Here is a 26,879-nt window from a genome sequence, read left to right on the forward strand (position 1 = left end):
GCCGTTCCAGAGATGTGCCGAGTGCTGAGTGTGTTCCGCTGTGCCAGTTGGCCAATCTCCTGATGATGATGGTGGTGCTACAGGGCTCCCCCCCTAGCGTGAAGCGCGGTAAAGTGAGAAATGTAAATAACAATGCAGGAAAATACACTATGCACTATGTACAGGTATGTACAATTTGTCCGTAGTCAGGAAGAGTCCTTGGGCAGTCAGTGGTCAAGTGGCAGTAGGTTGACTAACGGCACGGTCCTGGTCATCGGCGAGGTAGCGTCCGGGATGTGGGGAGACCTCTGGTGGACGAGGCTGGGAGTGCGGCCGCGGACGTATTTCGGGGTGCGAAGCGGCTGCTGCAATTGATGGTGGCGCGAACGGTAGGCGTAACTGGAAGGACAGCGACAAGGTGAAGCGTGGTGCGGCAGAATGACGACCGGAGTGGCTTGACTGTGCTGTAATGTGAGCTCTGGGGATGAAGTACATAATAAAGAATACGCCGACCACCAGAGAAAATAAAACAACTAAAACAATGACGTTTCGGCACCCCGAACGGGAGCCTTGTTCACACTAAAAGCAGAGACAGAAAGCTAAGAGTTTAAGTAGTATGAAGCACGTGACCTAAACAACTTGGGTAAGCGGGGGGAAGATTGCCGTCAGTGCGGTTCAGGGTGTTTTTGTTGGTCTGTATCATTATGGATTCAAGATACAGCCTAGAGGCGAAGTCCTTCTCGGTGGCGACAACACGTGCCTTGCCCCAGTCTATCTCATGGTTAGACGATTGTGCATGTTCCGCGAGGGCATTAGTGGACACTTTTCCTTTCTTTACGTAATTACAATGCTCTTTTAACCGTCTTTCAAAATTTCCAGATTCCCCTATGTTGTCGCCACCGAGAAGGACTTCGCCTCTAGGCTGTATCTTGAATCCATGATGATACAGACCAACAAAAACACCCTGAACCGCACTGACGGCAATCTTCCCCCCGCTTACGCAAGTTGTTTAGGTCACGTGCTTCATACTACTTAAACTCTTAGCTTTCTGTCTCTGCTTTTAGTGTGAACAAGGCTCCCGTTCGGGGTGCCGAAACGTCATTGTTTTAGTTGTTTTATTTTCTCTGGTGGTCGGCGTATTCTTTATTATGTACTTCAGTGTCATTCCCGACCAGACGGGCGTCCGTCGAAGCCTCGATTTCATTTCGAGCTCTGGGGATGTGTCGCTGTCTGGGCAACTTGCGCACGCGCCGTGAGAGACGGAGCAGCGGAGAGCGCCAACGACAAGCGTCTCTCGAACCACCGGTGTGTCGGGTTCCTGACGTGCAGTGCACTCGCGCTGGTTTCATCCGGGGTCGGAGAGCAGAGCGCCTGTGACACCGTAAACGGAATACTCCTGTAGCAGGAAATTGGTCGAGGTGAGTGACCATTTGGTGGCGCGTCTGACTGCATAGGAGAACAAGACATTCTTTCGGCGACGTTCGTTAGCACGTTTGTCCCGCAATTGTTTTTCCGGTGTCTTCATCATAGCCAGGGTGTCAGGACTGTCGGGGGCAGTCTGATCAGCTTCGAGTGTCAGTTGCACATCCGAGGATATCGAGTTGTTTACTGCTGGAACTGTTTCACCGGTGACGGGGAAGAGGTCTTGCGTGTGCGGGGAGGAAAAGGGTCTGAAAGATCCTTCTCACCCGTTCCGTGCGGCGAAGGCGGTGAAGTTTCCCAGTTGTTAGCGGCAAAGCAGTCAACACCCGGGTGGGTTTGTGCAGCAGACGCAACAACGTGTCGGACTGCGCCATGGTGTTGCGTCGAGTTGGCTAAGTGAAACGCCAATTCGGAAGTGCTGCAATTCGTAGTCGGGGCTCGCGCTTGTTCGTCAGGCGAGGGTGGACCTGCCGGTGACGTGTAATCCGCGGATGCCGTTGGAAGGCGTGGTGGTGTGGACAAAGGCGTTCCTATACCGTGGTGGTTTAGGACAGCGGCTTTCAAGTCGTCATACGCACCGGGTCCTGGGGTCGGCAGCTGGATCTGCTCAATGAGGTCAGCAGGTAGCTGCTGTAGTGTGACGTGGAACCTGATTTCCGGGGACGAGATGTCATTTACATAAAAATGGTTCTCCAGAATGAGGAACCATGCAGAGTGGTTTGTGATGGCGCCAAACGGAATCAGCAAGGGAAGGTCTGGGAAGGCGGGGAACGTTCTTCGCGTGCCGTCGTCCACGTTGTCGCTGGGGAAGCAGCGTTGCGAAACCATGGCGAAGTCGCTTGTCCGGGTCACCAAATTGTAGGCGGCCGATGAGGCGGTGCGGCCGAGCCCACGTTTATTACGGTTGCGCTGGCTGCGCCATGGTCGGAACGAAGCGCGTAGAAAGGAGGGGACCGTTCCAGAGATGTGCCGAGTGCTGAGTGTGTTCCGCTGTGCCAGCTGGCCAATCTCCTGATGATGATGGTGGCGCTTAAGAAGAAGACCACCATCGCTTTTTATTATCCGAGCAGCCGCGTGCAGAACAGCAAATTTCAGTGTGAATAGGTTGAGTCGTAGTGATAGCAGGGTAGCGGGAAGTCTCATTGGAGAAGCGCAAAGGAGAAACGATTTCACCACAAAAAAGACAGGAGAAAAGGAAGCGATGCCTTTTTTTTTTTTTTTTTTGCGGTCAAATCGCTTAGGCCAAGCTGACTACAGTGCTGCGCAGTCCAGTGCCGCAACTTGTGAGCTTCATTTGTGAGTGGTTTTTATGATAAAAGCGCGGCGGAATGTTGCCACACGGACGTCTAGAAGCCCGCAAAAATTTTTGTATTTACTCCACAAACATTTTTCGAGAGTAGATACACCTTACCTATATAAAGACACAGGTGTTGCAATCCTGGTGGCTTTATATTATAACGCACTATCCCCTGTACAAAACTTTTCCAGAGACTTGTTTGCCCGCAGCACGTTCGCGATCTAAGTGCTTTTCAAAATACTAAACAGTCGGCCCATATTTTTTTTTTTTGGTCGTGCAGGTAACCCTATGTCTCAGGGTGTCGCCGAAGGTGAAGTTCGTGTGGCGAAGTGCTTCGAAGACGCCCACTTGATCCAGGCAAGTCTCCTCTGCGGCCACACGCCTGGACGGGTGCCATTGTCACTTATTTTTAGTTTCTTTGTGATTGCTGCGCCGAAGTCCACGGCGGCAACTTCGGCGCGTAAAACCTATGGACTTTATTTATTTATTTATTTATTTATTTATTTATTTATTTATTTATTTATTTATTTATTTATTTATTTATTTATTCATTTATAAAATGCTGCCAGCCTTGTACAAGGCCATCGACAGGAGTCGCTGTACAGTGTAGCACACAAAATTGGAAAACCTGCATAATGCAAACAATCAGAAATGCTATGCAATGCTAGTTACATACAGCGGTTTTAGAATTAACACATGACAGTGGGAAAATAAGTATAGAAATGCTGGAAATGCGAAAATTCAAGTACGTATTGGTATGTGCACACGAAATACTAGTAATACACGAAATACACGAAATACGAAATACTAGTAATAGGTGCGCAATCTTCCGCGTGCATACATTGGAGGCGGAGCCTCGTTCCCATAACTCTATACGAAGACAGAAAGGGTGCGAGACCATCTATATAAAAAAAATACAGGACAGGTAAAGGGTAAAAAAACTTACAGCAAAGACAGCCTACTCCATACAATGTAGAAAATATGCGTAAAGAGGTGTAAAGGGCAGGTTTCAAGCCATCACCGCGCATGGGTTGTTTCACAGTGAGTACATGTTCCCCCGTGCGCAGAAAGGCGAAATACTGGTCACAACGGCGACTGATACCGGCTGGACGCCCTACTTCCCTCTGCTGGCCGGGGTCGTGACGGAGATTGGCGGTCCGCTGTCTCACGGTGAGTGCTCGGAAAGCAGCGCGCGACGACGGCAGTGCGATTCTCACGAGGACACTCAGCTCACTTCGAACTGATCCAGACCAAATGAAAAGAACTGGTCATCGACGAAATGCTGAATAAGTGACAGCAGTGTATGAAGTAGGGAGACCTCGATTATGATTTAAAGTTTAGCACGCATAAAAGTCGCTCATGCGCTCTCGCTTTCCCTTTTGTGTATGAAAGGTCTTCTTTCATTTCGCGGACTCGTTGATAGACACAACGCTGCGAGTGAGCGACGTCTTTGAAAGCGTGTACCGAGCTCCACTGCGGGGCTTTCACGTTGCTTCCCGCGCCTCTAAACTCGCCAGTTTCACAAAACCGTCATTGAGGCTTCCGCTTGTCTGACCTCTGTCTGTTGGATACTCCGCGAAGCAATTTTTCCTCGGATGAGATATCAAGCATGCTACGCACTTCCAAATGCGATGGACGTTTTTACAGCGCAGCTGTTATAGACTAACTCCCCCACTTTTCTCTCCTTCTTTTTTTTTATCTTGCGTAGACTGAGAAAGGCGCTCCTGTCCATTGCGGCACACGTGTGCACCTACACCGATTCATAATTTGCAGTCCGACTGCCCCCTGAAAAATGTCCTACCAGCAATGCGTTTGTGTTTAGAAGCGAAGCCGACTTTAAAGAGGCCGGTGTAAGCTTGGTCTTTGTAGGGCGGCTTTCTCGCATTGTGTGTTACACATTCAAGCGTACTGATAAAGAACAGACGCAAATGGGCCCTAACGTGGCGTAAGGAGACCACCGAAGACGATCGGGCCACAGCCGCCAAGCATATGCGCGATGCCCGTCAAACACCGAACACCCTGCGGCGGAATACGCAAGATGTCGGCCGAACTACAATCCGCTGAATGCTTTCCCGGCACAACGGCGCGGTTTAAGCGGGGGTTTGCGGCCAAGCAATAACTGTCAAACGGCTGCACTGGTCATCCACGTACATTGGAAAACGTTTATTGAGACTGATTTTTCCTCGCTATGCGTAGCCCCAACTTGGCCGCTGCTATGTACCAGCTGGCGCGTGGCTCGCCACTATCCCAGCGTGGGGAGAATACAACACAAACGCCGACGCGCCCCGCCGCGATTTAATACTGTGCGACACGAGGGGGTCTTGCAAATGTCGGGAGCAGGCAGGCCTACTCGGTCTCCCTCACATTGACTGATCTTTCGGCTAGCGAGGAGGAAGGTAGGGAAACTTCTTTTCCGCTGCACCTGGCTGGCCAACTTCAGCTCCCCTGTATGCGCGCAAAGATGGGAAGCAGTCCGCGCTGGAGTTTTTTTTTTCTTTTGTGTGTGTGTGTGTGTGTGTGTGTGTGTGTGTGTGTGTGTGTGTGTGTGTGTGTGTGTGTGTGTGTGTGTGTGTGTGTGTGTGTGTGTGTGCGTGTGTGCGTGTGTGCGTGGGTGCGTGCGTGCGTTCGCGCGTGTGTGCGCGCGCTAAAGCCGCAAGCCACGCGCTCACAAGCGCTCGCCACTTTCTTGGTATTTTTCCTTCAACGGCGAACTTACGGCCAGTAACAAAACCTCCGGTGTGCCAGTAACAAAAGCTCTAAGTGCGATTGTTTCCTGCCAGGTGCCGTCGTGGCCCGTGAGTACGGGCTCCCATGCGTGGTTGGAATCGAAGGGATCACCACCATGCTCGCTACCGGTACGTACCAATCATTCACCTTTTCCCGGCAGATCACGTGCCCAACACCTTAACACCTCTCTTGCGAAAGGAATCATTCCTGAGGCTGCTATAATGATGGCCGCTCTTTCGCCGGGTAGGAAGGAATAGCGCTTGCACAGGGCGCACTATCTCAGCTTTGGGTTTCCGTCCGCTTCTTTTAGTTGTGCGAGCCATTGTTAGAATACAACCGCGTCACTTGAAGTCGTTATTTCGTACTTATTGCCGTATAGATGGTATTCACTGACAAGTTGACCAGGCGATTTCTTCGCTTGGCAACACTGGAGACCGCCATGTCTGTGCAGCTTGCACACAAACATTTGCGCCGGTTGTATCGTTGCACCCGCACCTTGCAGAAAAAAAACCCGGCGCGCGTCGTCTGCACCGTTTCGACCCTCTTCTCGGCCGTGGGGTCAACATATGTATTATAAATCGAACTCGCATTATGTGGTGACAGTCTCCTTGTCCTCGTGAACTCGCATCACCGGAGAATGAAACCGCGACTGCGAACGAAAGCGACACGAAGAGGAAGAGGCCGACGCTGCAGTAGCCTGCGGCCACGGATGTCGACACAAGTGCCCTGTAATGCGTGATTGAGTACAAATACCAAATAATGGTTTTGAAGAAATGATTACGCGTACGCCGATTTAGATACGACGGCATCGTGGCAGCCGGTGCATACGACGCCGCCTTCAGAAGCGCCCTTTGAACAAATCACTTGAGTTTGGCTTCCGCACGGCAAAATTTTCAGCATCAATATTCCCGGTGTTGTCCTTGAACAAGATAGAGACTTCAGCTTTCACCAGCATACGCGCGCGACTTCGGCAGTTGCACACGTTCGTAGGCTCGAAAGTTTTACCGCTGCACCTCGTCGTGCGACGATTTCAACTGTGCCTTGCGATAGGTAGATCATATGGGGCTGTGTCGAGGCATTACTTTGCGTTGGTTGGGGAACAGTTTGGAACATCGAACAGCTATTGTTGTCATGTGCTGTGCTTTATCGGCCGTGAGCACGGACAAGTACCGCCATCTCGTGAAGCCCGACGTAACCAGTGACATGTGATTTTGCGGCGGCGTCTAGCAACAGGGACGTCTGGTGGCGCACACACATGGTTGCCCGCATGCATTCCACGCCACTAAATACAACCTATAATGGGATGAACTGGAAGAATTTGGAGTCAAAGCATTGGACTTGCCGAATTTAAGTGTCTGGATCATAGAGTTTCATACTAATATATACTAGAGAGAAATCTGGCGCTGCATTCGCGGGCCGCCATGGGCGGCGCCATTACAGCTAGCGACGTTCCTCGCCTCCTTGGCTTGGTTAGCCACATGGCTTCTTTTTCTTGAAGCCAAAAGGACGAACATTGTTTTTTTGTTCATCTTCCATGAAGCTTCTAAATAATCCCTGACAAATAAATCTTTCTGGAGCTTTAATTTTATAATAACAGAACAAATTCGGTTAATTTTCTGCAGTAATATTGTTGCATTTTTGCAGCCAAAGCCAACTTTTCAGCCTGTTCGTGAGCCACGCCAAGGACAAGTGGAACGTGCCTGCCCGGTACATGACGGCACGCTCGCTGAAGCGTGGCTCCCCAAGACAGTGGCGCCAGATTTCCCTCTAGTATATATTAGTATGAAGCTCTATGGCCTGGATCTCCTTGCGAGAGGTCTCCGGCTTGCAGCGGACACAGATGGATTGACGATGAGTATGAGGAGGTGATAGAGAATGGGGACGATGTGAAGTAGGTGAAGGGCGTGGAGGAGAAGAAGGTGTTCGTTTACCAAGCTGTGCCGGCGGAGTGATGCAACTCCGGTCGCGTTCAAGGAAACAAACGGCCTTCGAAGGCCCCAATGAATATTGACTTTTAACGCGAAGATTTCCTTGTCTATTTTCTGGGTTTTCTGGGGCTATTGGCGGGGAGCGCGACCACGGTCGGCGCTGCGAAGCGCGTCTCCATGACTTCGGCTTAGGAATTCTCGCATTTCTCGTCTGCTTCACTCTGGCTCGCTCTCCCTGCTGTTTCTTTGCGCTCGGGTGACATTTCGTGCTTGTCCGCACCAGATTTTCGGTGTCATAATAAAAGGCTTAAAATCACTCAAGGTGTGGTTTGAAGTCAGGCGTGAATGAAAGCCAGGCAGATTGAGACGTTGAGCGTTTGTCGTTGTGGCTTATATATCTCCACGCACCCACCAACGCTAACCGTTCCGGGTAATCAGCAACAATGCCAACCACAATAGCAACAAAAAATGACACAAGTCACTTTCAACCGAGGTAGGCAACGATAAAAGCTTTTTTTAGAATCAATGAGCGTAGAATCAATGCGTGGTATCAATGGGCGTGGTATCAATGAGTGGTATCCGCCACCTTTTCTTCGCAAAGCAGCCTGTAGAATGTTATAGTGGTTCAGACGCGCTCGTAGTACGGTTTTGCTGAAAACGCGTAGCAGGCTTGTGAGGTGAGCTATCTGTCCAGGGCGCCAGGTATTACTTGGCACGACCTAATTTGGGTCCTTTATATATGCGTCCCACACCACTTCTCCTCTCTGATAGCGTTTCCATTGGGCGAACAGGAGCACTTCTAACTGCACCCAAAGTGCTCTCGCGAGTTCTGGCGTCTTCCAGTGGTCGGGCAGGAGCAGGGGCGTTGTGTTTCATTGGTCGAGGAGGAGCACTTTTTTGGCGCCGAGAGCAGCCAAGAGCAGTTCTCGGTGCTCCGTCGCCAGCGGCGGAGTAACAGGGAACGCCGAGGAAGTCACATGACTTCTTTTGCGTCACTTCTGGTTTTATCCCCCGGTGGCGGAGGAAAAATGGCGGAATCCAGAAGCCCCGGTAGTCGCTCAGTGCGTACGGCAGCAGCTAAGCACGGCCGTCCGGACAAGGAATTGCTGCTACTTTAAGATGATGAAAGCACCACATATTCAAGCGCAAGCTCATCATCGGACAGCAGCAGCAGCGACGACGACGACGACGATTTGACATTGCATGAGTTTATGTTCGAGCACCTGTGCACCCCGCCGGAGCAGCGACCGATGGTAGAGTCGTATCTGTAAAAGACGGTGGACGCTGTTATCGTTCGCAGATAATTTTTGGGAGACACGATGGTGACCCCTTTATCATGAACATGAACATCCGCTCGGCTTCTTCATTCGTCGCCATGCGGAAGGCAGACACAAAACCACCGGCACTTATCTGGCAAAACTGGCGATGAATGAAGAAGCCGTGCGGATATCACGAGCGCGCGAAATGCTCCGGGAAGCGAGCGCGGGAAACGTTTGGTCACATGACTCTTGACATCTCGCCCTCCCCCTCTTTTCACTGCTCCCGGAGCAGCGCGAATGTTTCATTCGCGGAACGAAAGCACACGTCCCCGTTACTCCCGTGTGCTGCTCTGGCTGCTCGCTCCACTTGCTCCTGTTCGCCCAATGGAATTCGCCATCAGGGCTGTATGTTCCCCTCCGGCGCTGCTGTTAGTGGCGCAATAGACGGTGGGGTCTCGTCTAACAGCCCTGTTCTGTCATGCTTCAAGTCGAGCGTGATGGCACATACTCACCTGTGGGGACTGAACAAAAACGACCAGCTTTTATCCATCAACAAACAGGTGGAGTGAACGAGAACAAAGCTCCCGGTTACTTCTTTTGCGCTATCCTAAACTGCTCCATTCCCACATAGACGGAATAACTATGGCCGGAAGTAACAGTACCCCAAGCGAGTGAATGTCAATGAAGGTACGCTGTGTTTCCTTTTGTGACGTCACGTTCGTCAGAGAGCTCTCTGCCGTGCGTCGAATATTCACACTATACAGTTAAAGCGCGTCAATTCGAACTACGAACGTCGGATTTATGGATAATTATAACTGTACGATTTGGTCGTGCCAAGGTTCCGCGGAGGTCCACGTATAACGACGCCCGTTAATTGTTGGGCCACGGATAATTGAACTACGCAGCACTGCGCCGTCACCCTGGCGCCGGCGCACACGGTCAGGGAAACCCACCCTGTACCTACTCACCAGGCTGCGTTGAACGGAGAAGGCAAAATAGCATGAAAGCAGTCTAAATCTTGTATGGCGGGCGTTTTGGAAGACGCATTCTATGCGAGCTCGGTCAATGAGGACGCGAGTACAGTGGTGGGCGTCGTGCGCTCACAGATAAGGACATCAAATCACAGCTCAAAAACGCAGAACTTGTCGCTCCTACTGACGGCAATGAGGACGAGGACGAAGCATGTTGAGGTGGTGGGCTCAGACATCACGGCCGGGTGGAATTTCGTTCGCGTCATCTTCAGTTTTCAAGAAGGCGAAGATAAAGCTTTCCGCTGCATTCATTTGTTGGGAGAAACGTGTCGCCTTTGGGAAGAAAGGGCAGGCCGCAATCACGACCTTTTTTCAAGAATCGAAGTGTTGACATGCCGTACGGCTTCCCAATGCCAGTTATTGCTGAGTTTCATAAGTTCGAACTTTCCTTAATTCTAACTGAAATGGTGACCACTTAGGGTTCAAATTAATGATCTTTTTCGATATCATCGCAACGTAGTCGCACCATCGTCACACTGCGTCGCAGCGGCCGCACATCAGTGCTTTATTTGGGGCTGCAGTATGATCAAATAAATAAATAGGTTTGCTATTATCACTTTTAATAATTGCGTGCATATTTCTTTCTCATTTTCAGGGGACTACGTTCAACTGGATGGAAACACTGGCGTTCTGAGGAAAATCGCAAAACCTGTGGAGACGAAGGAGTGAGGCTACAGGTTGATGATGACGAAGCAGAAATCACACCTCGTCTATTGACTAGTCCTTTTCACGTGTTTTATAGTCTAGCATTCAAGAATAAATCTTTCGGGAGGTAATCATTTTATGTGAGAGTTGTATGGCTGTCGCTGCATACTTTCTTTGCGGGGAGTACGCGATTCAAAGCGCTCACCGAATTCTTGGCAGTGCATCACAACTCACATTTTGGCGACCTTGGGCTATGAGTTGGAACCACGGCTGTTGGCATTGTACTACCGCAAACCACGATGACTTACACAGAAAATTTTACGGGGACGAATATCACTAATATCATTACCGACTCGAGAGCTGGCGCTCGGATTCAAAAGGGAAGTTCCGCTTGAGGAGAACGCTCCAGCAGTCGAGCTTCACGCGATCGTTCATGCATGGCGCCTCTCAGTACTAATAATGCCTCGCGGCAGCGCCACCTCACCTCTCACAAGTTTCAAATTTCCCGCGTATGTCCTGGGATGGAGCGTCAAAGGTCAGTGTTCAAGTTACGTAGCTAGCGGAAGTTACGTTCCCCTGAAGCAGGTTGCTCAAACTGGTATCACATTCCACTACTGTCGTTGATAATGGGTGGTCTATTGCACTCGGCTTCTTTTTAGGGACGAATCACCTAAAGACCAAGGCTGGTGCGGCGTTCAGCGTCCGTGCTCACGGCACACCACCACGTAAATCGAAACATCTGTGTACAAAAGGTTTACAAAAGGTTAGAGAGAGAGAGAGAGAGAGAGAGAGAGAGAGAGAGAGAGTGCTCCTGAGCAGCCGTGCTACGCATACGCGAGGAGCATTGGATTGGTTTGGATAGGATCGGATTAAATTGGATTGGACATCGTTTAGCAGCAGTAAGCACTCTCTCGGGTGATTTACGGTAAGAACGATCCCCAGTGCTTTACCCACTCGTCCTGATTCACTTCGTGGAAATGCGTGAAATTTTTTTCCTATACGTAAGATCAGTTTCGTAATCGACTGCGAAATATTGCCCCTGAGATCAATAGCAACACAATTCCTGGTAACAATTCGAGGAAAGGGAAGCGCACCAATATTGAAATCGTACGTTGCATCTATCACGTGCGGCTACGTGCAACAATATTTATTTATGGACACTGCAATCCTCTGGAGGGATTTTAGCTCGTGGGTAGAAATTAAAAATAAGCATATAACACAAGGCAAACAGATGGAACAATCACTCGCATTTCACACAGTAAGCAGCCAGCCGTATAGCACAAGGCAAACAATGAAGCATCACTTACGTTTTACAAAAGTAAGCAAACGGAACTCAATCATACAGATGAATCACCATTCGCTCTTTACGAAAAGAAAACAGAGCACAAATAAAATTATTTCACTCTTAGTCTCAAAACACAAATAAAATTATTTCGCTCTTAGTCTCAGGCCAGCGGCAAAGAAAGCTAACCGATATTTTTTACTTGATTGCGATTGAAAGTATTTCACTCCTTCACGGTTTTAGGGAAAAAAGAATATTTGAATTATTGCGGGTACGAAACGCAGTTATTGTACAATCATGACGTTGTCTAGTGGTGTAACCTAACGAAGAAGAAATCATTCTTCCAATATCTATCTGGCGATGCCCATTAATTTTAAACGTGATATACACGGCTTTCTTCGGTTAGTGTAGGTAAGCTTGCTCTTACTAACATTCAGTTACCGTGGTTCGTCTATAGCTGTTATACAGTAAAAGCTCATTCATTCCAATCGCAAGGGGACTCCGTCTCAGTTCGAAATAAGAAAAATTCGGGCTAACGAAGGTGAAGAATAACAATCATACACACGGCGATAGGGAAGCAGTACTACGTGTCAATAACTCATTTCTTGATAGACCCAGTCATTATCACCTGACCTGGCGAGCACTTTTGTCTCTAAGTAGCGGATATGGGGGGAAGGCCTCCTTTCCGCCTTTTTTTTTTTTGTGAAGACGAAAGGGGTGGTGTTCCATCCGACCGCGTCATTCGAGCGTACGGCCGCACTGGTGCCAAGTTATCGCCCTCTTCATCTTCACTGGCAGCGACAGTTTTTGCGTTCCTGAATCAATAAATCGTGCCCTCATCTGTCAGCGCACTACAAAGCACTGCACTAGTGCATTCATGCCGTTGTAGTCCACAAAGAAGAGGTGTTCGAAAGCGTCCATTTTACGGGTTTGAATTGGTTTCACCCAATTTTACCTTCTCTCTCCGTTTTTTGCTCCGTTCCGGGGGCGACGCACCGACGTGTGTAGGCGTCGTCTGCGTGAAAAATGCGGCCGTACCCCACGCACCAAGCCTCCAGCGCGGGGGCGCGTTGTTCGAATCATCTGCGAGGGGGCCCACCGATCACGTTCGCATCAACGGACTATTTTATACATAGAGCTTCTATGCAAGCTTGGCAGGACCAAATCGCACAGTTAGAACTACCCATAAATTCGAATTATTGAAGTTCCAATAAACAAGCTTTCACTTATATGAAGAGAACTGGCCTTTCTCTCTCATTTATGAATGTTAGCTTGCGTGAAAGGATCCCGGATGACAGCGGCATAATCAAGTATTTGCAATACTATCGATTTGTATGCAAGGATGCGAACGGATGAAGGTGAAAGCCTCAAAGCCCTCCCGAAAAAGAATACTTTCTGGTTAGCCTTGGAGCTTACTATGTCATTGTGTTTTGTCCAGTTAAGGTTGTTATCAACAACTCAAAGTATTTGTAAGAAGTAACCTCAGAACGAATGAAATTATTTGTAGAGCATTAAAAATTGTATTTGCTTTTCTTATAACAAATAAACACAGTTTATTATTTTTTCAGAATTGATGGACATTGCTCAAGCCTTTAACCAAGAAAGAACCTTGTTTAGCGACTCGTTTCAGAAAACCTGGTCCTTCTCAGCAAATAATACAATCGTCGGCATAAAGTCTAATATTTGCATGTATATCAGTTACTATGTCGTTAATGAAAAAAATAAATAAACGGGGTCATATCACCGATCCCTGAGAGACGCCAGAGTCAACAGCAACCTTACGAGAATGATTGCTAAAAACAACAAATTATTCCCACTTGCTCAAGTAGGCCGATATCCATTCTGCTAGTGCATTATTCCTGATAGATGTCTCTAATTTTTGTACTCATTTATCGTGTGAAACTTTGTCAAAACCTTTTGAAAAAGCCATTACAATGGCGCCAGTCTGTTTACCATTATTTATTGCAGTAGCGAAGTGGGGTATTCTTAATATCAATTGTGTCAGAGTTGAAAATCCCTTCCTGAAGCAATGCTGATGTTGGGTAAAGGTGTTATGTTCATCCAAAAATTTTGAAACAGTATTATGGATAATGTGTTCGAGAAGCTTACAAACGATTGAAGTCAGTGAAACAGGACGATAATTTTCGACACTTTGCTTATTTCCAGATTTATGCATATGCCAGACTGTGGCTGTTCTCCAGTCGTCCTGAACCAGGTCCTCGCGCAGCGATTGTTGAAAAAAGAGCATAGAGCTACTTCCACATCTATTGAGCGTACCTCTTTGAGAACCCATTAGGGATATTATCCGTTCCACAAGATGTTCTGATATCGAAGTTCACAAGCATGTTCAATATGCTTTGTTCGCTAACAACAACATCAGGCATTTGCGGCGAAATAGTTCCAAATAGTGGCATTACAGGGTCGTCATGAGCAAAAGACTGATTTAAAATTGTCGTTGAAAGCATTTGAAACATGGGCTTTACGCTTTACGACTATACGAGCATTTTACATCAACACAAAACGTTACAATAGCAAAGAACTGTTTTCACTTGAAATCAGAGTTTTGTTTTCCCGGATTATCCATTTCTGGAACCTCCCGCTCCTTTCCCTCTTGGTCCACATGAAAGCGGTCATCACCTTCATGGTACGGCTGGCTACCAGACTGTGCTGGCTTGGTTTTACTTTGCTGGGCAAGCCTGCTGGCTAACCACTATTGACCACAGGAGCAGCTTACAAATGGCGGAGGGTAATTCTAGAACGGTGCAGATCATGACTCAAGCAGTAACCTTGCATATAATCGTTATGGAATGAAAAATGCTCAAACGACGTGTTCTAACAGCTCTTAATGGCATCCATTTTTTTTGGAAAGATTGTGCTCTGCAGTTCACAACTGCCGTATTTGCAGAATACTATTCTTCTACGCATTTATTGTTAATTAGGAGCCATTTTATTATCGGTGCTGTCAGAGTGTGATTGCACATTTCGCGTTTTGCGTTACGCTTTCATACTCCGGTTAGCAGACACTGCATGGGGCGAACAGGTGAAAATGCGCATCATTTGGCGCGTGACCAAATCCTGTTCGAAACACGCACGCCTTGGACATCTGGCCTTTGCCTCGAGCAGCGTACTTCGAGCCCTGGCGTCCTGCTAAAGCCGGCCCATGGCCCTACGATGGGTCCCACGTCGCCACAGAAAAGTCGCAAAGCACGAGTGAGGAGCGAAAATAAGGCGCCTCCGTCCGGCCCTCATTCGTGTCCCTGTGAGCGCCGAACTGTGTTTTCATAGGCAATCACACGTAGAATTGCGTTTGTAGAGAACCAGCGAGGCGAGCTGGGGGAAACTGTGCTGGGGAAACGGGAGCACAGGAACTCATGAACCTCGGATTTCTGTTTCTTTAAATAAAGTTTACCAACAACAACAGTGCAGTAGCACGCAAACCACCGCGCAATAGGTGAGCAAGGTCATTTATTCATTGCAAAATTTAACAATAAACGTCGCATACTGCTACTCTAGAGACGCTGCCGAGTACAAGACTCGCGGAGAAGGACGCTTGCAGAGCCACTCCTTGGGTGGGGAGCGGCACTGCACGGTGGATGCCGCCGCGTTGCATGGAGAGAAAGGGGCCCCTGGGATTGATAGTGCGACGTCATGGAGCGCTCTTATGTGCACATCCTAGCGGGTAGCACTGTCGTAGGTTCCGTGGCGGTCCTTCACTATTGTTATCTCGTCCAACAGTTGCCGGCCCTGAAAAATTGAGCAAAACAAGCACTGAATAACAATAACACAGGAATTATGGCATCACGATCACCGCTTTCATTGCAGTTAAGTAAGAAACACGTCCTCCATCTACAAAACTCTTAACAGGATCAGTTGGAATGTGCAATTGTCGCGATCAATTCACAATTAGCAAAAATGCGCTTGTCCCGTCTATTCTGTCTTCTTACATTTCAGATTATCCACTCTTCTGACGACGACCTAAATACTTATACTTAAAACGGGACGGACAAGGAAGAGAATAGACAGGGCGGGCGCAGACTCACTACTAGTTTATTGGAAAATGGGGCACACCAGCACATGCACACACATGTCACCGTCTTTATCACAACATATAAAGGTTTAAAAATGCATACTCATTTCCATGCAAAGATATGGATGGTTCACTCAACACTGCACACCATGCTTTCGAATGAAGAAGGCCTCGATTAATACTGTTGCCACCTGTTCTCGGCTTTTGCTCAGCACCTTCGTCTGAGTCAAAGCTGGCTCGCACGGCTTGCTTTCACTAGCTACGCAATGGTGCGGAAGGTGGGATCCCGTTTTGCTACGCATATGAGCAAGGCTATGAGGAGCGCGGTCAAATTTCAGGAAGAAATTTACATCACCTCGGTACGCAACTTCCCTAAAGTATCCCACACATTGGCGTTCCCCGTAATGTTTGCGATTGCAACATTTTCCTGCCGGCTTCATTTTGTAGCAACCGTTGATGGCAGAATTGCCAACAGCGCGTTTCTATCGAGAAAGTGCCGCCAAAGGCGGAAGCAGGTTCTGCCACGCGCAGCTGCACCTACAGAGCGGCGGCGGCCACCCGATGCCCTCCGATCTGCGGTGGCGCCTCGAGCGGTAGCATTTGTCCCCAAATGAAGCTTGGGCGGCAGTTTCGTGACCACAAAAGCATTGAAGCACTCAGGTAATAGGCAGCTGGTAATGCGCAGCTCCAACCCGGAGGATCAACTCTGGGCCGTCTAACTGCCCGGATGTGCTGCCACAAACCCAGGGGCTCTAGGCCGACGCCTCAGAACTTGCACAAGTAATCCTACAATGTTTAGAGATCCCTTCAGTGTCCCTTTAAGAATTTGGAACCAGCGACAGATTCTCCGGTTGTACGACGTCTGTTTTTAGCATTGCTTATATGGGACAACACAACAGCACAAGAATTCAGGCGAAAGACAGGGGGTGTTAAGCTTTTCCTCTTTCCTTGTTTGTTAGTCATAGTTCTTGGAAGGGTGGTCTTCAAAGCGTTCTTTTTACACGAAGGGCAACATAATGACCCTTGGAAATTTTGGGAAAGTGGTCACCTTTGGCGAAAGCGAAAACGCCCGTGGGTCGAGATTTTTCGGCTGCTTTCGCCGCGCAAATCTGAATTCTTTCATCTTCTGCAACCCGGTGTGGGACCACAGAGCAATTGAGATGCTGCCGGAACGGAGTAATTTATCTGCTCTCTCTCTCTCTCTCTATTTTTTACACGGGGTGTCATCTATCACAGCGGCTCTTCCGAAAAGCCGTGCTGATCAGCACGTGCGAAATCCTACTGGTGCGGAAAAAAGCACGTGCGAGGAAACCGCCGTTCTGTAAAGCGGTCGCTAATTTCTCTGAATTTGTCAAAGCCCGTGCAATCCAAGGTGTGCGTGGAGCAAAAGGCCCCCAGAGCTACGTTTCTTGATCTAGGTGCCTCGGCGTGCAAAGGAATCCTACCTCGCCGTTCTCGCGAATAATTCGAGAGGGAGAGATAACTTTTTCATGTGGGCAGCCCACATTAAATAGTTTGTTGCTGTAACGGCGAAGAAGAAGCAAATCGAAGAAGCAAAGCGAACGAACGGAACGCGCACACTTAAACTAGGCGCCCGCAGCTGCCACGTGTTCTCTGTCGAGAAGGTGGCTTGATTCCTCTCCCCACAGCCACAGCCGAGTGAGTAAGCCGTTTGACTCACAGGTAGTAACTCATGGTCGTAGCCGAGTGGGTAAGACGACTTACTCCAACTCCGTTGATCTAACGGACACGGGTCGAATCCCGCCGGTGACAAAATTGAAGCAATGGTTGACACAACTAGGCCAAGATCAATGCGTCCACATGTTTAATAAGGTGCCCTTACTGCTGCTAAGGTGGGCCATATCCACCCTAAATGCTGCATTCGTAGGCGTGCTGACTGCTCGTAGTACATAGCCAGCGTTCCCATCACCCGCGTGCACAGCTTCAGGGTACACGAGCCATGTGAATACAGCTAAAGCGAGCTAGACGCCTCGGCCAGAACTAGCTGCTCGAATTTTAAATCTAGAATTTCAAAGAATTTCAAACCTAGATGCCACAGTGATTTGCGGAATACAGCAGTTTTGCTTCCAGGTACCCTTAGGCCAGAAGAGCATTGAAAGTCCGGGCCCTTGTTTACCGCAGGGTCCTTCAGCGACTCACGTTTTCCACCGAGAACTGCTGCAGAGTGAGGTGCGTCTTGTTGTGCAGCGTCATGAGCGTGTAGCCGTAGTCCGAGTAGCGCACCGCACTCCAATCAGAGGGGTTCTTGACAAATGGGTCCAGCTTTTCCTGGCACCCCTGCAGAGGAGGCAGAAATAAGAGGCGTGCACTTCTGCTTTCTAGCACCTGCTCTCCCCCTCAGTGGCAGCCACGCACAACTGTAGGCAATACCTGTACGCAATAGCTTGCACGGAGCTACGAGCATTATCGCCATTATCAACAAGCATTAGTACCACGCTAAGTGCATTACTCCCCTCCCTATAAGGTTGCCCCTGAGAGGAAGACAACAACTTTTCATCAATCTATTTTCTGTCATAATACTGACAACGATATGTCTAAAGACTTTACTTTTGTAAAATCATGCTATAAACACCATTAATAGTATAGCATGGTTACAGATTTTAAGAATACATTCGGATGACGATGTGGCGGAGTGGTTAGAAGAGCGTCCATAATAAAGCTTATGGTGATTATTGCTTTTACGAAGCACCACAAGTGCAATTCACGCAAATTGGCGAGCCCAAGCTTAGAGTCGTACGAGGCTATGTTATTCAAATGAGATTTTATGGCACGCAACTTTTTACATGTAGTAAAGATCGCCCAAATTTATCCTCAACGTGGTACAGAAACTTCCCAATAGCTTTGAGACAAAAAAGATACTTGCGTTTAATGCTTCGAATTTTTTTTTTTTTAATTTATAAAGTCGGTTTGGAAATATTGCAAAATATTATTTTATTGCGTGGTCAGTCCGAGGCCAGTGCCCGCGCTTGTTAATCGGGCTTTTAAAAAGGGTAGCATTTCATGGGCTACCTGAACGAGAAAATTTTGGTCTGTAACTCTATTCACCCATCCGGCCAAACTGGAACTGAACCTCGACAATAGGTGTTTATATACACCTCCAAATCTAAACATTTCATTACGGTGGCATTGTTCATACTTGTCGACATTGTTGAACAAGAACAAAACATTACGCAATTATGAGGCAGAAAACCAACACATAAGTGATATTTACAGTGTTTTTTATAACGAAGTCATGGATGCTTGATTTCTGCGATAGCAAATGAAATACTACATAACTGCATTTACTCTGTCGACTGCTGTCTCCCGCGCCAGTAAAGTTTCTAGAGGCATTTTAAGAAATCAAACAGAAACAGTTACGAAACGTTCCACTAGATAGGTTCCACGTTCTGCTTGGAACGCACGTGGAGGAGGAGCAATCGCTTTGTGAGCCTTAGGCTGGTTTAAGTAATCGGTCTGTCCGCCGATGTGAGGCCGGCAACGGCGTTGGCAGCACGGGTGGCCAGAAGTATGTGGACCTCTTAAGTCCGAGCTGCCCAGCGCTCCCTCCCACTGCTCTTCATTAACTATGGGTGGAAAGGTGTCTTGAGGACAGGCGCACATGAAGTAGGGCAACGTGGTTCTATAAACGCTAAAGTAGGGCGCCTCGATGCACGCGCGTATCCACCGTACGGCAGCGCTGGCATCGAGGCATTGACTTGAGCTAACCTCTAGCGTGGTTGCCTTAGGAGGAGCGCGACGGGAGAGGAACAGCATGAGAGGTGAGTGGGCAAGCGAAAGCATGCCTTTACGCGGCAAATGTTGACGAAAGACTATCGTCTTTTGTCGACATTTCAATGGAAGGAGCAGATACGCGGCCAAGTTTTGTGTTTCATCTCCTCTTTCAAATAACAAATTAATATTCCAGAAGCCAGAGGGAAAAAAAGCATTCATTCGTCCGTTCGTTGCAATGTGCGGCGGGCACATATTCGGCAATGATTATTTTCCAGCTTAAGTCATCTAAGGGTTACGTCCGCTGGATCAAATGTGCCCCGTCGATTGAGGGAAAGCCTTCACAATAGGAAAGCCTCTCACCGCCGATCCTGTGATTATGTGCACTGGTGCTCCTGGATTCGTATAGGGGTTCTCCGCACTGCCGTTGTATACCTGAAGAAGAAAATAGCATCTCGGTCAACAAGGGTGGAATGTCTAGCCGTTTTATCACCATCTCTCGCCAGAAAACGTCTTTGCGCAAGATGTTAGAGATGTTAGATCCTAGGTACTCACGTGGCATTTCAACCAAATCAGGGATATTTCAGACACATGGACTCTACAGCAGCCTGTGTCTCTGAAACAACTCGGTTAAAAAATCACGCACCCTTCATCTAACCACGACAATGCCGGAACGCGAAGCTCTCTCCAGAGGGATTATGTGGCTGTCGTTTGAGTTTTCCCAACTGCTTCGACCACAGAAAAGCAATGTTTTAAAACATGTAATGAGTATGTGCGTTCCGCCTAATGCAAAAACGGTTTCCTTCAAGCTTCATTCTTCCACACTCCCACTTAAGACATGGCTCCGCGAAAAGGGAATGCCCATTCGCGGTTGGACAATTGTCGTCTATGCGATCAACGAGATACAATTGATCGCTGTTTTGTGTTGTGCCGTGGCGCTGTGTTCTTCTGGGACATTTTGCAGCGGGCTCTCAAGAAGGGAATTGAAATTACTGCTTATACCATGCGGTTCCTGCCGATTCATGATGTTAATTGGGTACCTTAAACGTTTTTGTAATGCTAGTTTTATACATCTTGTAGCAGTGCCGCATGACTGACCGGCATGGGGAACCCCCCAGGCCAACTAAGTCTAAGTTTGCGCAGAAGACGAGGACGAAAAGACGAGAGCACACGACGAGCGCAACCGAACAGTTTATCGGGCTTCTTCAGTTTTACCAGCAGTCGACAGTTGTCATGCATCAGGATCATTTTTATGTTCAAAAATCAGGCGTCTGCATAGAGTCATCAATAGCTCCTGCTCTTTCTGTTATTTACTTAGCATCATTTGATAAACGCCTCGAAGGACAGCTTAAAGATTTGGGGGTGGTGAAGGTTCTAAGATATGTAGATGATTATCTAGTGCTTGTAACAACTGCTGACACTGACCTTCCAAAACGGGCCAGCGAAATTGTCAAGCATTTTATTTCAGCCTCTGATGGACTTAATTTTACCTATGAAATTCCCCAACACAACCGTCTACAGTGTTTAGACGGTTCGTGTGTGTGTTCTCGTGTGTGTGTTCTCAAGCAGCGCTCGTGTGTGTGTTCTCCCTCGTCCTTCGTTTTTTCGCGCTGTTTTGCTTCAGTTCATAATGAACCAACTGGCCCCACTTCAGACATTAATTTAGATTTAAACCGCAGCATTTCAAGTAATCACATCTGCTGGCAATATGAACCAAGCTCAAAAGTAACAATCAGCACGTCATGCCTTACATCCACAGAGTGTCGCACAACATTAAAAAAGTAGCCAGCCGGTACAATATAAGAATGGTTTTTTCAGCCCGGTGTAAATTAGCAAAACTGTGCCCGTTAATGTCTAAAAGGAAAAATAGAGGGTGTGAAAAAAGACACGAGAAACGCTACATGAAATGCGTTTCAAACGTACTCTACAAAATTCCTTTGACCTGCAAAAGGGTATACATCGGACAAACTTGGCGCTGTTTTAATGAGAGAGCGCAGGAGCACAATCTTTCTGTTAAAAATAAATCGGGGGGTGGGGGCATCTGGGTATACATTGTAAAACCTGCGGGTGCGTTCCCAAGCTTGAAGATACCGAATTCCTTGCACGAGCTAACGATCAAACAGAAACAGAAATTATAGAAGCCTACAAAATTAGATACTTTTGGAAAGATTGCGTCAGTATGCCCTCGGTAACCCTCCTACCCACTGAGTTAGCCTTCTTAGAAGGCCATGTTTAAAAGATTTCGATATTTATAGTTACTTTTAGGCTTTGTTAAATGTTGCAACGCGCACTCTGTGTTGGTCACCACTTCCTTTTCCCATCCAACCCATTGTGTTATTCTATATTTAGCGTTTTAATGCCTTTCGGCTGCGATTTTATGCTATTATTCGGTCTTGCTTGATTTAAGGTGGATACGTTGTTAATACTAAAAAGCGTGTGTAAGCTCGAAGTTTGATTTGTTTTAACTGTTCATATGTCTCGCAAACGCGAGCTGTGTTTGTTCTTAGCTTCCATCCTTATACCCGTGTTATCATGTCGTCTTATTTTTAGTGTCGTCTTGTGTCGTCATGTCGTCTTATGTCGTCATTCTTGGTGTCGTCATGTCGTCTTATTCTTGTCCTACTTCTTTTGGCTCTGATTTTACTAGTTCATCTATGTTTTAAAGTGCGTCACGGGTTTTCTGGAAGACGTACACAGTCTAAGTCGTATCTGTTATCTGGTAATTTTATGTTAAGCCCTTTTATCGAATTGATTTGTTTTGTTTGTTGTATTTGATTTGTGCTTTTGTTACGCCTTATCGGGTGGTGCAAATGGTGATGGGAAAGAGGGGGACACTAGTGGGGGTATAAATGTGTCTTGCTATTTCATGTAAAATAAAGTTGGAAGTTGCGCTCGTCCTGTCAAAAAAAAGAAAAATGCGCTCGTCCTGTCCTCTCGTCTCTTCGTCCTCGTCTTCTGCGCAAACTTATTCTTTCGTACATCATGAACCAACTAGCCAGCAATCAAGTATTACCAACTAAGTCTATTTTTCATGAGCTGGCTGCGTTGGTGCGGAGTGTTCATGGGGCGCATAATGATCCACCGGACTGGTTGAATCTTTTGGATGCCTCTACCTGCTTGCCTGACCTTTGATGGACGCAAAACACAGTTCGACTTTGTGATTATTCATTGATGCCTGCTTGTCTTTGTATTGTATTTTAGTCGTTATGTGTGACGGTGAGTGTGCCTAAATTTTCGATGCATTAATCAAAAAAAGACCATGTCGAAATGGAGCAATCGGATAGAGGCCAGCTTCATGAGGCGTGGGACCTAGGTTGTCACCGCAAGCGTTTTTTCTTTGACTTCACGCACGATCATTCCTATTCAACGTCAGAGGAAGTTGGCTTTCCTGAAGGCCGTTTTCTCGTTACAGACGCCGCCAGTGATACCACCAGAACTTTCCTTTAATAAACCTCATTTTTCACCTTATTATAAACCCTCTTTACTTATGTGCCGTCATATGCCGGGTCTACGGGTACAAGCTAGATCAGTACCCCATCATCACATCATCAGATATCATTAAGCGCGGAGAAACTAGGCGAAAGACGTGACAGACAATAACAAGAGCTAACCTCGACCTACATTTTATGTAACAGCGAGACATCTACACCTAATGACCCCTTAAAATAACAAAAAGTTTCACCACGTCGGGGTGGACCATTCCTCATTCAGTGAGGAAACATCTCATTCCACACTTCATGACCAAGAGCGCATTGTTTTGGTTGACCGAGTGGGGTGGTACGTAAAAAGGGTAAATGACTTTGAGCACGCACTATCAGCAGCGCATGGGCGAATACTTTTGTGTTACACTTCCGACAAACGATTTCACTATTTCCTTCGCGTCCGGAAGCACTGCGGAAGCTATAGTTCTCAACAAGGTAAAAATTTGGGCTAGTTGGTACATATTCAAGAATAGCAAAAACAGCGCAAAGGACGGGACAAGGAAGAAAAACAGGGCAACAGGAACAACGGGACCTTCGTTCAAGAAGTGTCAAATCATCAAAAGATACAAGGACCAACGTACTCGCGAAATTTGCGAGGCGCACCGCATGTATGGACGCGGTGACACCTGTGGGAGCGCTCCGTGATTGGCCCTACTATCAAAAGAAATAAGATTTCTGTCCGATCCTTTCGCCTTGTAAAGTTTGCAACCTTTGTTTATTTCTGTTCCCGCCTCCGCCTCCCTTCCTTCATGCCTTTATAAACCATTCACAGATATGAAGCAGTTGGTGGTTAGTCAGCGCTTCGTCCTGTTGTTCTTCCTTCTCCCGTCCTTTGCGCTGTTTTTGCTATTCATTGGCTATACATTTCACCCCAGCACGGAAGCGCCACTGCGTGATTTTCTCGTCACAGCAATTACCCCTTCCCTTTTCCGCTTTGCTTTTGTGGCGTTCTTTCTAAAGCGGTTATCGAATGCGTTCATTGGTGCAACTGAACGAAAGCCGGCCAATAGCCGCTACACCGCTGTACAATGACATAATTCCAGCGGTCGAAGAACGCCAAGACCGGGAAAGAGAGAAAAATCTTTTGACAAAGTTTATAACTTATCTGATAAGCATAGAGCTGTAATTTTTAACTAGGTGTTTAGTGACCCCTAATCAAAGCACTGGATGTGGTGGCTGACAACGTCATGCAAGCATTAATATTTCAAAAAAACTTGAAAACGTGTTGCGGGGCCCGTTTGCGGGTCCGTTTGCGGAGGCCACATCACATGATGGTAAACAGTTCAAAAGTGCGGATGTACTGCTCACGACGGGGTTCAACTTTTCTTGACACCAATTAGTTTCCGACGCTACTAGGGTTGTTGACTCGTTATCATCACTCCTTCATCTGACATTTTTAATACTTAGCAGCTCTCTTCAAAGCTCATCCGCTAGTGTTGAAAACGGAATATCTGATCACAAGTTGCTTGCTTTGTCATTTCCTGTGTCGCGTGCACGTTCTTTTACTAAACCATCAGAAATTCTTGTCAGAGATTACACTTATGCGGACGACAATGCGGTCTTAAAATATTTGAAATCGCGCTTCGTAAGTTTTAGCCTAATCACGGATGTTAAAGAAATGTGGTCAAACTTTAAAGAAATCGTTTTCTTTTACGAGCGAGAGTATGTACCAATAAAAAGAAAACTCATTTTTAGAGAACACCCTTGGTTCTCGCGAGAAATGATCGATTTAAAGCGAAAAAATAAGCGACGTCGCAAACGCGGTAACACAAGCGACCTACAAAGCCTTATGTGTAATCTGAAGGGAAAACGCGATTGGCAAAGGAGCATTTATTGTTCGTTACTCTACAGTCATTCGTGGACAACGAACCCCGCAAAATTTGGCGCTATCTCTCAAAAGATAAACAATGAATTTTGGAGTTTAATGAACGGAATTTATTAAACAATGGATTTCGGATTTCGGAGGCAAAAGTATTGTTGACGCGATTACCATTTCTAACGAATTTAATGCCTTTTTTCCAATCCGTGTTCACGCAGACAGCTTCGCACGCTGTACTGCCGCCATATGTTTTTGATTTTCCCATGCCTGAAGTAGAAATAACAGTGGATGCTGTCCTCAGCCTTTTGCATAAACTCAACGTGAAGAAATCACCTGGTCCCAAACAACTGTACCATACTTTTTAAGTAGATATCCTGCATGGGTAACTAAATATTTGCTTCAAATTTATTATGCCTTCACACACTGCGACTATTCCTGATGATTGGCGCTCGGCAAAAATTATTCCCGTGCAGAAATCTGGCTCCGCTCTGGAAATTAGCAACTTCATGCCAGTTTCCTTAACGAGTACTTGTTGTAAACTATTTCAGCATATTACCTATAAGGCCATCATTACTCACCTAGAATATAATCATTTGATTTATTCCAAACAGCATGGTTTTCAATCTGGTTTATAAACCATCACCAAACTAGCTGAAATAACTGATGAATTATTTAGTACACTCAATACAGATGGTCAAACCGACGCTATATTTCTAGATTTGTCAAAGGCGTTTGATGTCGTCCCCCATCCAGATCTAATTAAAAAACTAATTACAATTGGAATTTAACGAAAAGTAGTCGCACGGATAGACTCTTACTTAAGAAAGAGAACACAGTGTATCGCCATTAATGATTGTGTCTCCTTAGAGTTGTACGTGTACTCTGGAGTTCCACAGGGCTCTGTGCTGGGCCCTCTCCTGTTTTTAGTATACATGAATGACATTTATCTTACTGTGGAACCCCTTATTCATATTAAATCATTCGCGGACGACTGCGTGGTATACACAGCTATTAACACCCGAGACGACCATACAAAGTTAAACAGTGCTTCGCACTCAATTGAGACATGGTGTAAAAAGTGGGGATTAAGAATAAATACTACTAAGACATTTGTTTTACATTCAGCAACAAAAAGAGGCCCCTCGATTTTGCTTATTCTTTAGGTAATGCTACCATCAACAGAACTGATAAGGTTAAATATCTAGGCATCACACTTCAAAGTAACCTCAGTTTGGAAACGCACGTTGACAACGTTTGTCAGGGTGCACTTCAGAAATTGGCCTTTTGAAAATAAAGTTGCCTAATACCCCTCGGGCTATGAAATTAAACGCTTACAAAGCACTAGAACGACCTACGTTGGAGTATGCAGATGTTATTTGGAGCCCTTACCAACAATACTCGATTAGTAAAATTGAAAGAGTACAGAATTTAGCTTCGCGTTTTATTTGTTGTGTTTATTCGCGTCACTCTAGCGTAACCACTTTACCCAATAGGGCAAACCTCCAAAAACTCTAGAAGCGTAGAGCCATATCTAGCTTAAAATTTCTTTATCAGCTTTACTACGGTCACTGCTGCATATGAAGTCCTGCTAATTTAATTACATTCGTTTGTAACAAATAAGTCCTAAATACAAAGCCCTAAATTTCGCAGCAGTGAAGTTTCATTGAAATTTTTTTACTTTGGTGTGGCTGGCCAGTCTGTTTTTTTTTTTTTGCTGGAGAAACGTCGTGCCGTTGTAGTCATTGTACTTGAGCTCAGTGGCGGTAAGAGCTTTGTGAGCGACATGACAATCCTACCAAACCTACAACACTTCATTTAACTTCACAAATTTTGTGGGTGTGAACGCCGTCTAAATACGATTCACAGTGGAGATAGGGCGCTCTGATTTCTTCGCAGTCGCAAAAGGGCAGGGGTACCGGGTAGGTTATACAGATGTTGATATTGTTTCGGCGATGGCTCCAAATAGCTGAAGTACAGCCTAGTGGTGCTCGAGCAGCTGCTACGTTCGCATTCAGGCTGTGATCGGTCCGCTGCGGCCGGGCGCCACGTACCTTCCGGTCGTACACTGGCCAGAGGCGCTCGTAGGAGTGCTCGTGTGCCCAGAACTCGAGGTCCACTCCGTACTTGTAGAACAGATCCTCGAGGCCGTACAGGTGCACCAGCGGAATGCCCTTGCGCACCTGCGATATTATAGAGTGGCCCCGGATTCCTTCATGGATCTGACCGGTGTTTCAGGCGGCGTCAGCGTGGCG

General features: G+C 47.0%; 2 protein-coding genes across 3 annotated transcripts in view; one reads left to right on the top strand and one right to left on the bottom strand.

The window, feature by feature from the left end:
- LOC144176035 (rifampicin phosphotransferase-like) overlaps positions 1-10,427 on the top strand; it is a 241,241-nt gene extending 230,814 nt beyond the window's left edge. The window contains exons 37-40 of one of the 2 annotated variants that reach the window (XM_077705142.1): positions 2,979-3,055; positions 3,766-3,868; positions 5,479-5,553; positions 10,239-10,427. In XM_077705142.1, the coding sequence (XP_077561268.1) occupies positions 2,979-3,055; positions 3,766-3,868; positions 5,479-5,553; positions 10,239-10,312 (329 nt within the window). In that variant the 3' untranslated portion in view covers positions 10,313-10,427. Of the gene's footprint in view, positions 1-2,978; positions 3,272-3,765; positions 3,869-5,478; positions 5,554-10,238 lie in introns of those variants that run through there. The other variant, XM_077705141.1, reaches the window with a different exon arrangement.
- A 4,591-nt stretch (positions 10,428-15,018) lies between these two features.
- LOC144176036 (acid phosphatase type 7) overlaps positions 15,019-26,879 on the bottom strand; it is a 105,965-nt gene continuing 94,104 nt past the window's right edge. The window contains exons 9-12 of the mRNA XM_077705143.1: positions 26,679-26,807; positions 19,690-19,761; positions 17,758-17,895; positions 15,019-15,314 (exon numbers count right to left, since the gene is read on the bottom strand). Coding sequence (XP_077561269.1) covers positions 15,243-15,314; positions 17,758-17,895; positions 19,690-19,761; positions 26,679-26,807 — 411 coding nt within the window. The 3' untranslated portion in view covers positions 15,019-15,242. The remainder of the gene's footprint in view (positions 15,315-17,757; positions 17,896-19,689; positions 19,762-26,678; positions 26,808-26,879) is intronic.

This window comes from Haemaphysalis longicornis, unplaced genomic scaffold, assembly GCF_048455015.1.
Source record: "Haemaphysalis longicornis isolate Haplotype H1 unplaced genomic scaffold, Haemaphysalis longicornis Haplotype H1 scaffold_3, whole genome shotgun sequence".
In the NCBI taxonomy this organism is placed as follows: Eukaryota; Metazoa; Arthropoda; class Arachnida; order Ixodida; family Ixodidae; genus Haemaphysalis; species Haemaphysalis longicornis.